This window comes from Marmota monax, unplaced genomic scaffold (assembly GCF_021218885.2).
Source record: "Marmota monax isolate L192 unplaced genomic scaffold, Marmota_monax_Labrador192_F-V1.1 WCK01_AAM20220418_F8-fsc00148, whole genome shotgun sequence".
Taxonomy (NCBI): Eukaryota; Metazoa; Chordata; class Mammalia; order Rodentia; family Sciuridae; genus Marmota; species Marmota monax.
The window spans coordinates 2,262,676-2,274,996 of record NW_026693034.1 but is presented as its reverse complement, the minus strand read 5'-3'; the positions used below and the strand labels follow the sequence as shown (position 1 = coordinate 2,274,996).

Genomic DNA, 12,321 nt, shown 5'->3' with positions numbered 1-12,321 from the left:
AAGGCAAGGACTTGACTTGCTTTTATATCCTTGGTATGAACAGGTGCTACTTCTGTAGTCATCACTTTAAAATCGACGAGTATATGTGTGAGTGTGGGCTGTGCACCGAACCTGGGCCTCAAGCGGGCTGGGCAAGCACTCTGCCCCGGAGCGACACTCCCAGTGGGAATTTTTTCTTTAACCTTTAGCTGTCCTTTTGTGCATCAATTCACAAAAGACTGCAGTTTAACTGTTATTGTGTGTGTAAAGAACTTTGAACACCTCAGGGAGCCCAGGAGGCCTTCAGAACTCATGGGCTCTTTTCAGAGAAAGGCTTTCTGTGACCACGAGCAGAGGCCTCTGCCTCACACCAGTTGCCATCTCCAGTATAGTTTGTATTCCGGCTGGGGCGCCGCTGCCCCAGGCCTACTCTCTGCTCTTGGCCCTGCCGCTGTCCTCAGTGGTCAGAGCCCAGCCCCGTGCCTCTGGGAGCCATCTCAGCATTCCCTTGTTACCACGTGCCAGGGATGCTCACCCGCAGCCACCGTGGGCCACGGTCTCTTTGGCTCTGTGTGCAGAACTGGCCAAGGGTAGGAACCTGATAAACAGTGCCTAGAGGGCAGTCTGGAGTTGGGGTCAGGAAACCCTGTCTGAAAGGGCACAGAGTGTCAGAGCTTCCGATTGATCTATCCTGTGTGGTGTTCTGCTTGCAGAATTAGCACATTACGCAATCGTATTTGCAGCTGTTGTAGAGATGATCACAATCAGTCTCCCATCTTATAACAGATCCCCTTCCCTCCTCCTCATAGACTGTGAGCCACACAAGGACAGGGCAAGGCCCTCTTGTCTGGGGCCTGGCAGAGAAACTGTCCACAAGTGGACTGGCCAGCAGGGTTGTCTCCTCTGTTGGGACTGCATAATTCAAGGAGCCTCTGATGTAAAATAGCTAAATAGCTGTATTTGTTAGAAAGTTTTAAAATTTATTCTTTGAAGTTAAGCCCAAACCTGAACTTCCTAGAACTCACTTTTGACGAACTTTTTTTTTTTTTTTGGCCTTTGTAGAGCCAGGGAATACTCAGTGTCATTGGTTAAGGACTGTATTGTAGCTAGACATGACACACCTGTAATCCCAGTGACTCAGAAGGCTGAGACTGGAGGGTCTCACCCTGCCTCAGCAGCTTAGCAAGACCCTATCTCAAAATAAAAAATAAAAAGGACTGGGGATGTGGCTCAGTGGTTAAGCATCCCTGGGTTCAATCCCCAGTACCAAAAATAAAACTAAAAAATAACTGTATTGTAAGCTTTAACATTGTTCAGAAGTGGTCAGTCATTTATGATCAAAATCTGACCGACCACAGGAACTTGGCTGAAGTAAACTGCAGCAGGTCCGCACAGCAAAGCACCAGGCAGCCACAGTGGAAGCTGCAGAAGTATATGTGCAGGCGTGGGAGGGTGCTCCTGGGTGCTGGTTTCTGTTCTCGTGACTAGAAGGCTCAGGGGTCACTCCAGTTGGACTGGGCTAACTGGGCTGCGCAAAATAACCACACAAGAGACACAAATATCTTTTTCTTTCTCCTCTGATCTTAAAGGTCCGCAGAAAGAGAGAGAGAGCAAGAGCACTCGCTGAGGAGAAGCTATTCAAATGAGGCAAGGGGTCAGGTTTCAGGGGGCTGAGTCTATCTTCATGATGTCCACTGTCAGCAGGTTGACTGACATCTGGGTAGGCCATACCCAAAGGTACAATAAGAGAAGGGGACACACACACAAGGCCCTTCCATGGAAGATTCTATCCTAAACAGGGCAAGGGGTCGGGGCTGGGGATGTGGCTCAAGCAGTAGTGCACTCGCCTGGCATGCGTGCAGCCCGGGTTCGATCCTCAACACCACATACAAACAAAGATGTTGTGTCCGCCGAAAACTAAAAAATAAATATTAAAAAAATTCTCTCTCTCTCTCTCTTTAAAAAAAAAAAGGGGGGGGATAGTAGAGGATAGGAAAGGCAGCAGAATACAACAGACATTAGTATGGCAATATGTAAATCAATGGATGTGTAACTGATGTGATTCTGCAATCTGTATATGGGGTAAAAATGGGAGCTCATAACCCACTTGAATCAAATTGTGAAATATGATATATCAAGAACTATGTAATGTTTTGAACAGCCAACAATAAAAAATTTAAAAAAAAATCACAGGGCAAGGGGTTGTATTACAAAGGAACAGGTGAGCGTAGCTTCACTCATGGGGCTGTAGCAAGACACACCCAGGCACAAGACACCGACCCTCAGACCCAAGAAGGGTGGGGAAAGCTCTGCCACATTTCTGTGCCTGAGCACCTCAGCACCCAGCCGGGGAGTGTGACTCAGTCACGTGTAAGGTTGGCCTCCCACACCTGGGGCGTCCTGATTATTTTTTTAATTCATTTTATAATAGACTATGTATGTAGTGAGCACCTGTTTCATGCCAGGGTCTGGCCCAGGTGCCAGGAAGGCAGCAGAGAACAGTAGGGCCCCTGACCACTGGGTCGGGTCCCGTTGGGGAGGTCATTAGGGAGTCAGCAGTGAGTGCACACTGTGGGGTCCTGTGTGTGAGCCGTGCTGACCTGCTTGTCTGTTTCAGGGCATTGCTCAGGCTGCCAGATACATTTACCGACGACTCATCAATGATGGGATTCTGAGCCAAGCATTCAGCGTCGCTCCCGTGAGATCCTGTTTCGTTCTTTCCTTCCCCTGTCATTAGCCTTGTGTTGTTGTTCGCAGTTACTCACTCTGCTCTTCGTCCTCCAGGAATACCGGCTGGTTGTGGTGGGGCACAGCCTGGGCGCAGGAGCAGCTGCCCTGTTGGCCATCATGCTCCGGAGCTCCTACCCCCAAGTCCGGGCCTATGCCTTCTCCCCGCCCCGAGGGCTGTTAAGGTAATGCCATGCTGTCCAGTGCTTAACAGGGGCTGCCCACAAGCTGTCTGGTCCACTTATCTTTTTTGGGGAACCAGGGATTGAACCCAGAGGTGCTTAACCACTGAGTCACATCCCCAGCCCTTTTTTGAGACAGGGTCTTACTACGTTGCTTAGGGCCTCACTAAATTGCTGAGGCTAACTTTGAACTTGATCCTCCCGCTTTAGCCTCCTGAGCTGAAATGATGTAAATCCAAGATTCATTTTATAATAGACTATTTTTTAGAGCAGATTTGGGTTCACAGCTGAATTGAGCAAAGGTACAGAAAGTCCCTGTCTCCCCCACACTTGCAAGCCTCCCCCATTGTCAGCACCCCCAGCTGTCACCTGTCACCTCTGATAAACCTACATTGTCACATCTCTGTCACCTAGTATCCATAGTTTGTGTTAGGGAGTCTCTTGGACATGTACATTCTATGGATCTGGATAAATAATGACATTCTTATGAATTTGCAAAGTATTTTTCTTTGCTGATTCATTATTCTGATTGGACTGTCCTCTGTAACCTTTCACCCTGATTATTTTTTTTAATTGTACCACAGTTAAAAAAAAAAAGACAAATTAAGAATAAAAAATAAGAAAATAAAAAAGGGCCTTGTGCCTAATTATAGAAAATTGGGAAAATATAGAAAAGTGAAGAGATAAAAGATCCTTTATTTTCCCCCCCTCCCAGTGCTAGGGATGGAACCCAGGGCCTAGATGTAGTAGGCAAGTGCTCTACCACTGAGCTACACTCCAGCCCCTACAATTTTTTAAATAAAATTAAAAACTCAGAGTAGGGAGCATAGCTGGTGCAGTGGTATGTGCCTGTTGTCCCAGCTACCACGAGGCTGAGGCAAGTGGGGGGTTACTTGAGCCTAGGAGTTTAAGGTGGGCCTGAAACCTCATCCCAAAAATTCATGTAGAGAGAGTTCATTGTGTGAGCTTCTATTTAATTAGCTTCAGTACAATAATCTATCAACATATGGCTCATCTTTTTATGTACCTTCACCCTACTTCCCACATCCCCCACAGCTGAGTTAACTTGGAAACAAATCTGAGAGAGCATATCATTTTATCTGTAAATAACCCTAATATAAGTAAAAGATAAAGGGGTTAGGGGCTGAGAAAAGGGGGATCACAAACTGAAACTGATTTCCATGTAACTATAAAACTCTAAAAAAAAAAAAAAAGAAAAGAAGAAAAGATAAAGGGCTTGGTAATTTTGTTTTGTTTTGGGGGGTGAACTGGGGATTGAACCAGGGGCACTCTACTACTGAGCTACATCCCCAGCCCTTTTTATTTTTTGAGATGGGGTCTCACCAAGTTGACCAGGCTGGTCTCAGACTTGTGATCCTACAGCTGCAGTCTCTTGAGTAACTGGAATTGCAGGCACATGCTCCACTGCACCCAGCCACCCAGCTTTAATTCTTTTTAATAATGTCTTAATATCTAGTAATAGAATCACATTTCCCCAGCTGTCTCCTAAATGTTTTACAATTGGTTTGTCTGTATTAGGATCCAAAACAAGTTTCTTACATTGTATATGGTGCATTTGCCTTGCAACTGTCGTTTTTTGGAGGGAGATGGGTTTCAAGGACTGAACTCAAGGGCACTTGACAACTGAGCCACATCCCCAGTCCTATTTTGTATTTTATTTAGAGACAAGGTCTCAGTGAGTTGCTTAGCACCTCACTTTTGCTGAGGCTGGCTTTGACTCGCAATCCACCTGCCTCAGCCTCCCGAGCCACTGGGATTATAGACGTGCTCCATTGTGCCCGGCTGTACCTGTGTCTTTTAACGTACAGATTTTTCCCCTCTCTTCTGTATTTGTTGAAGAAACCACGTCATGTGTGCTGAAGAACTTGTCCCCTTCTGGATATATATCCATAGTGCCATTGAACATTATCTATCTCACCTAGGTTGTTTGTAGTTCTTTGAAAATGGTACTGAAGGATTTGATCAGATTCAGGGTGCACTTCCTGTCCGTATGACATCATGGGGATGTGCTTCCTGTTGCATTGCCTCAGCAGCTGTGCTGTGTCTGCTTGCCTCCCATGACATTAGCCCTAATGATTGTTACTGAGATTTGGTTTTTATTGGAGGTTGTAAAATGGTGATAGCCTGCTTCTGTTATTCCTTCTCTGTTAATTAGTTGAAAATTTAAAAACCTATCTGCAAATATTGCTTACTTTGAGGTACGTAGTTCATACAGGAAATTCAAGAGAGATACATAAATGCTGGGATCTTTCCACCTAGCACTGCTGGGAAACAGTCCCTGGCCACATTGACTCCTTAGCCTGTCAACATATGAGCTGTCCTGGCCACGGCCACAGCCACGGGGAGTCCCTTCAGATTGGTTTCTCCAGCCTCTGACCAACCCCAGGTGTTGGCTAGTTTTCTCAACTTTCTGATAAAACAAACTCTCCTAAACTTTTGGGCTTAAAATGGCCTTAATGTTTTTTTTCTCTGTTCAAATTTGGAATCAATCATACTTCAAGGAGTGTCAGTTCCTATTGTGGGAAACAGGACTAATGCAGGGTCAGTTGCGGCTCCTTTCAGCAGAAAGAGGCAGGAAATGGTTTTGTTCAAACCCTTCTCCTGTGTGTGTGTATAAACACAGAGATCAGGGATTGAGAATAGTAACACTAATGTAGTTTCCAACAGTGTGAGTATCAGAAGTAGCTCCAGAGTTCTTTGCAGTTAGTTTGTTCATAGGATCTACCCCTGCTAGGGATATACGATCAAATTGCAGTTGTTTAAAGTCACTTGAAATAACTGATTCATGTATCTCATTTGGCTTTTGATTTTAGAGATTATTTGTGTTATTTGATTATGTTCTAATTATGTTAATTATTACATTAACAAAATGTTAACATGGTTCCAGAGACAACCCTACAGAGCAGATACCTTCAGAGAAATTTAGTTTCCATCCTGTTCCCTCAAAAATGTCCTTTCTTTCATTCCAGAAGTAACTATGTCTGATTTTTTACTTTTCATTATTATTATATATCAAGCATATCTTCTTCAACTTTTTTTTTTTTATTTACTTTTTTATATGGTGCTGAGGGTCAAACCCAGTGTCTCACAAGTGCTAGGCAAGCGCTCTGCCACTGAGCCCCAGCCCTGGCCCTCTTCTTAAAGGCAGCTATTATACCTGCTCTTGTGCCTCATTTTTATTCCTTTAACTTCAACAGCATAATCTTTTTTTTTTTTTTTTTTTTTAAGAAAGAGAATTTTTTAGTTTTTTTTTTTTTTTTTAGTTTTTCGGCAGACACAACATCTTTGTATGTGGTGCTGAGGATTGAACCCGGGCCGCACGCATGCCAGGCGAGTGCGCTACGGCTTGAGCCACATCCCCAGCCCCAACAGCATAATCTTTGAGTGCACCATAACAGTACCCAGAACCCTGTCTCACGGCAGTAGAGAACTCATGTGGACGGTTATAGGCTGGACCCAGTTTTCTGTGGACAGATGTTTGGGTGGTGACCAGCCTCTGCTTTTCAAGTAGCACCACAATGAATAGCTTTCTGCCTCTCCTCTTACATTCTTGCCTCTTACATTCTTAGGTAGCTTCTGCTAGGTGGGGTGGCAGGGCCAAAGGTCAACGTGTACCTTGGTCTGCTCTCTGGATCCAGTCTGACGCTTTGCTGTGGAGTCTTCATTGAATGTCCGTGTGGCTCTAATAGAACCTGGCGAGAGCTGCTTTGGCTCAAGCCACTTCTCCCCCCTGGAGGACAGAGAAGAGCTATACCAACCTCCCACTGACCTGGCAGTGTTGCTTTTTTCTCTCTGAAACTGCAGAAGACTGACTTGGCATCTCTTGTTTAAAATTTTCAGCAAATCTCTTTACGAGTACTCCAAGGACTTCATTGTGTCACTTGTCCTGGGAAAGGATGTGATTCCCAGGTCAGTGTGCTGGATGGTTGGTCAGTGGGTTGGGGTTAGTTGAAAATACTGAGTACTGAGTCTCAATCTCATCTTTTGCTAAACAGGTTAAGTGTGACCAACTTGGAAGATCTGAAGAAAAGGATCTTGCGAGTGATTGCTCACTCTAATAAGCCTAAGGTAATCTGGGCACCAGTGTTAAGAGGGTCTGCAGGGAGAGGCCTTATGGAGCTCAGGAGCTCTCTGGACTCAGCCTCAGGGAGGGCACTTTAAGCTGTTGCTCTAAATTCTGTTGCTGCCCTCTGAACAGATTTTTGTCTAGGACTTTGATACCTAAGAAAGCAAATGACCAAAGCAAGTACACAAAATGCCAGTTAGGAAGTACTGTAACAGAATATTCCTGTTCTAGTTAAGTGTTTTGCCTTCTGCCAGACTTCCTAGGCCTGTTTTGTGACTATTCTGGTGCTTTTGGTAATATTGTCTGTGGTTAAGAAAATAAGATTTTTAAAATAGATTTTAAGGCTGCTAAATCAGATTTTATGTCCACATTATAGATATTATGCAGTTGTAAAGACAGTGATAGAAGCTGGGAGTGTAGATCACTTGCCTAGCATGCATCAACCCCTGGGTTTGATTCTCAGCACTGAAAAAACAGGTACATGCCTGTAATCCCAGCATCTCAGAAGGCTGAGGCAGGAGGATCACAAGTTTGAGGCCAGCCTGGGCAATTCAGACCCTGTCTGAAAATTACTAAAAAGGGCTGGGGATGTAACTCAATGGTAGAGTATCCCTGGATTCAGTCCCTAGTACGGCAATAAATTAACTAATTTTAGAGGAGAGAACATTATATGAGCAGAGGGAGGAGACAAGGAGCTATTTATAGACCTGTATGATTGGGTTTTGACAAAAATTTTGAAAAATATATACCAAGGGGCTGGGGATGTGGCTCAAGCGGTAGTGCGCTCGCCTGGCATGCATGCGGCCCGGGTTCGATCCTCAGCACCACGTACAAACAAAGATGTTGTGTCCGCCGAAAAACTAAAAATAAATAAATAAATTCTCTCTCTCTCTCTCTCTCCCTCCCTCCCTCCCTCCCTCACTCTCCTCTCTCTCAAAAAAAAAAAAAATATATAAATATATATATATATATACCAAATTCCAAAATGTGATCTTATTTGGATAATGGAGTTGCAGATGATCATTTCTTTTGTTTTTTAAACATTTATTTTTTTAGTTGTAGTTGGACACAATATATTTTTATGTGGTGCTGAGGATCGAGCCCAGGGCCTCGCACGTGCTAGGCGAGCACTCTACCACTGAGCCACAACCGCAGCCCACTTTTTTCTTTTTTTGACAGGAGAAATAAGTCTTTATTCAGTAGCCAAAGAATGAAAAAGAGGGAGCTTTGCTCATGAATCAGCTTCTCCACTTAAGGGGGCCAGGGTTACAGACACAGATAGGATTAATGATGGCGAGAGACTGGGTAGTAAAGGGGAGGAACACATGACTTTTTTGAGATTAGGTAAAGATCTTCCAGAACTCAGGTGCCACCTCTTTTTGTTCCTTTTATGGTCCAGTTTTTCCAATCATGGCAGCTGGTATATGTCTTTAGCCTTAGAGTAGGGAGACAGACAGACACAGACATTAGGCAAATTCAGGTCAAATCAACCTTATAGTTCTAGACAAAACATTTCTCAGATGATCAATATGTCTATATGCAAAGCTGAGTAAAATCTGACCCAAAGATTAAGGTAGCAAAGGAGAAAGACACAACATGAAGGTCATATCCCAGTCACCCATTTGATACTTGTAGGCCCAAGTGAAGTCAGAGATTTTAGCAAAAATAGCCTTCAGGTGCCTGAAGAACAGCCGAGGCCCCCCTTTCATCACAGCCCACACAGCAGAGGTGTCTTCAGTTCTTCAACTTTTTTTTGGTTTGTTGCTAATTAGGAAAAAAACTAAATTATCCTTGTATCAGCCATCCTCTCCAAATTTCCTAGAAGGTAGTTTCTAAAGGCTGGGGTGTAGCTCAGTGGAAGAGCATATGCAAGGCCCTCGGTTCAATCTTTAGCTCCCCACAACCCTGAGAAAGAGAGAAAGAAAAAAAACTAGTATCTAATTTGCAAAATTTCATGAAAAGAATTAAGGCATAAGGCCCAGGGGTCCCATCTCCAGCACCACCAAAATAAAAAGTGATTTTTCTCATCAAAATATGCATAATATAGTTTTTAAATATTGCTACAAGTATGTTGGCTTTATCACGCAAGAGGCACCCAACACTGGTTTGGGTGGTTTGGCTGAGAGGACTTCCTGAACCTGAGGGTTGCTGCCACCTAACAGTCCTGTGAGATCCCTCTGGTAAGGGTGGCAAATCCTCAGAGGACCAATGTTCTGTCTTGGTTCTCGCCCTCAGTACAAGATCTTGCTTCAAGGCTGCTGGTACGAACTGTTTGGAGGGAACCCTGATAACTTCCCAACCGAACTGGATGGGGGTGACCAGGGAGACCTGACACAGCCTCTTCTTGGGGAGCAGAGTCTGCTGACACACTGGTCCCCAGCATACAGCTCCTCCAGTGATTCCCCACTTGACTCTTCACCCAAGTACCCGCCTCTGTATCCTCCTGGCAGGATCATCCACCTGGAGGAAGAGGGCAACTCAGGGAGGTGAGTGTGAGGGTGTGCAGGTCTGCACTCACCACCAGGGGAAGAAAGCGTGTGCTGGAGACCAAACTCAAGAAACGCTCACTAGCTAGTATTTTCTTCTCTGTTGAAGGTTTGGCTGCTGGGCTGCTGCTCGGTATAGAGCAAGGTGGTCACATGAAGCAGAATTCAGCAAAATACTCATAGGCCCAAAGATGCTGACAGACCACATGCCAGACATCCTGATGAGAGCCTTGGACAGCATGGTGGCTGACAGAGCAGCCTGTCTCTCCTGTCCAGGACAAGGGGTCTCTAATACAGATGTGGTGTAATCAGGTATCCTGGAAATGGCCCCAGAACAATGGATTCACACATTAATTCTTAAACCAACTTAATGCGCAAATAACTTCCATGATGCCGGTACACTGGATGCCCACTGACAGGAATCTGATGGGTACTCAATTTAATGAGCTTCAAGATGACTCAACAGTCCTTTGGAACTACTTTTGATCATAGTGGCAGCAGGATCAGGAGTCAGGGAAGCGTGCCAAGACTACAGGGCTGCCAAGACAGCAATGTGGGGAAGCCAGGTGGAAGCAGCTCCCCCACCCACGCCACCTAAGAACGGCCCCAAAAGGGCAGGAATCCAACGGCATTTGAAGACCCTAAATGGACTGTAGCCTTCCCCCCTCAGGGTCTTGTCCTGCCACCACTTAGGTGGGTCTGAACTTGGATGACAGGTGTATAGTTTATTTTTCCATATCTCAGGGTACTAAGGGCAGCCCTGAGCTCCGTCTTCAAATGAAGATGAGCCAGGTCGGGAGGTAAGCAAAGGCCACTCCTGCTCCCTCAGCCTATGGCTCTGCCTGTGTTTACACCACCTGGGTGTTTAAACAGTGAGAGTTGATAGTTTGATTCTCATGTATTATTTTGGCTCTGAGGCCAGCCAGTGGGTTCAGAAGTTTAAAAAATAAAGTACTTGCACACCATGAGTAGTATTTCCAGGTAGGTTCGCTTTACTGAGTTGTTTTACAGCAATTATGTTTTAAGTATTGGCTTTTTCTGCCTACTGTAAACAAAAATGAAATCTTACATTTTCTGGGCATTCTGGCTAAATATTAAAGATGCACAAGTACCCCGTTTCACCCACAAGACCAATAAATAAATGGTTGAGGAATTTCTCTGAAAAGCGTAAACCCACAAGGATGGGGGAAAGCCAGAGACAAGAACGGTTGGCTCAAGAATGGCTCCCAACCGAGCGCCGTGACCACCTGTGATCCCCGTGGCTCAGGAGGCTGAGGCAGGATTTCGAGTTCAAAGCCAGCATCAGCAAGTGAAACCCTAAGCAACTTGGACCCTGTCTCTAAATAAAAAAGGCTGGGGATGTGGTTCAGAGATTAAGCACCCATGGGTTCAGTCCCTGGTACCCAAAAAAAAAAAAAGATTCCTAAGTAGGAAAGATGAGCTAGCTGGCTCACCACCCAGGTTCCTAGGAACTGAGCAGATGTGAAAACAGCTCGGTCCAAGGGGTCCGAGGGGGAGGAAAAATCTGGTCTGGCCCTTTGCTCTCGGGCAGAGGGTGGGGTCTGCGCATCAGCAGTTGAGGAAAAGGAATGACCTTCCTTAGCATTTCTCACTCTACTCCCTGGACAATCGGGGAGAACATGCCAGGCAAATCTGACCTCTGGAGACCTTGCTCAGGTAGGCACCTAGCTGTCTCAGCCATGTCTCTTAAGTTTACATGGGTTCAATCCCCCTTCTGAAGGGAGAAGGGGACAAATATCATAAGAGTACCCCACTGCTGCCAGGTTTGCCTCAAAACACAAGTTTCTACACTTCGTGGGGGCAGATGGTGAGAACTGACTTGCTGCCCTAGTGCCACCACATGCTCCCTTACCAATGAGGAACAAGAACAGAAGTGCCAAAGAATACATAGGCTGAAGCTCCAAACAACCCCAAGCTGAAGCTGGGGCCAGAGAGTGCTGTCATTGCAAAACTGACCCAAAGAGCTAAACAGTGAAGAGTTAAAGAACATCTGAACTGAAAGCATGAGCTAAATTATCAATCTAAAATTTTAGAACAGGCCATGAGTATCACAGTAGAATGGCTATTTTCAAAGATGTAAAGGCTCAAAAATACACACTTTCCCTTCTCCCATGTTCTCAGGAATCTCTTGGAGAAGTTATTCATCAGGATGAAAGAAATAAAAGATCAACATGTAAGAGGTGGATGTCATCAAATGATTTTGAGACTTAGCAAAATCTTGAGACTCAGACAACAGATGGATGCTGACAGTTGAACTTTTAGTGAGTACACAGAAGCTGGGTGTGTTGGCCCACACCTGTAATCCCGGAGGCTCAGGAGGCTGAGGCAGGAGGATCTTGAGTTCAAAGCCAGCCTCAGCAACGGCAAAGTGCTGAGCAACTCAGTAAGATCCCATCTCTAATTGAATACAAAATAGGGTTGGGAATGTGGCTCAGTGAGTTCAATCCCCAGGACCCTACCCCAAAAAAATAAGTACACAGAAAACCAAATTAAACATTATCCCAAAAAAAAACAAAAATGTAGGAAAAGGGGAAAAAAGAAAGGCAGAGTTACTACAAGGGAAAAATAGTAGTAGTTAGTTTATATAGCAATAATCACATAGATGCTTAAAAAAAAATCAGTATTTCAAGAATGGGAAGTGTTTGAGGAGGAGGGTTGCAGTCAGGAGAGAAAGCCTCAAGTCTTTCACCATGGGAGTATATCTGAAAGATTCAACAAACAGGAAAAGCATAAATTTAGGTGTGTAGTAAATATCAAATTTTCAGTTGGTACAGCATTTGCAAACAGGGCTCTAGGTTCAGTGCCCAGCACTACAAAAATAACCTGGAGTATTACCTCT

The 12,321-nt window shown here is 44.9% G+C and overlaps 1 protein-coding gene across 1 annotated transcript in view; it reads left to right on the top strand.

Moving 5' to 3' along the window:
• Positions 1 to 10,429, top strand: part of Daglb (diacylglycerol lipase beta) — a 28,913-nt gene extending 18,484 nt beyond the window's left edge. The window contains exons 10-15 of the mRNA XM_046453657.2: positions 2,597 to 2,677; positions 2,764 to 2,891; positions 6,750 to 6,818; positions 6,905 to 6,977; positions 9,211 to 9,461; positions 9,571 to 10,429. Coding sequence (XP_046309613.1) covers positions 2,597 to 2,677; positions 2,764 to 2,891; positions 6,750 to 6,818; positions 6,905 to 6,977; positions 9,211 to 9,461; positions 9,571 to 9,769 — 801 coding nt within the window. The 3' untranslated portion in view covers positions 9,770 to 10,429. The remainder of the gene's footprint in view (positions 1 to 2,596; positions 2,678 to 2,763; positions 2,892 to 6,749; positions 6,819 to 6,904; positions 6,978 to 9,210; positions 9,462 to 9,570) is intronic.
• Positions 10,430 to 12,321: the final 1,892 nt, after the last annotated feature.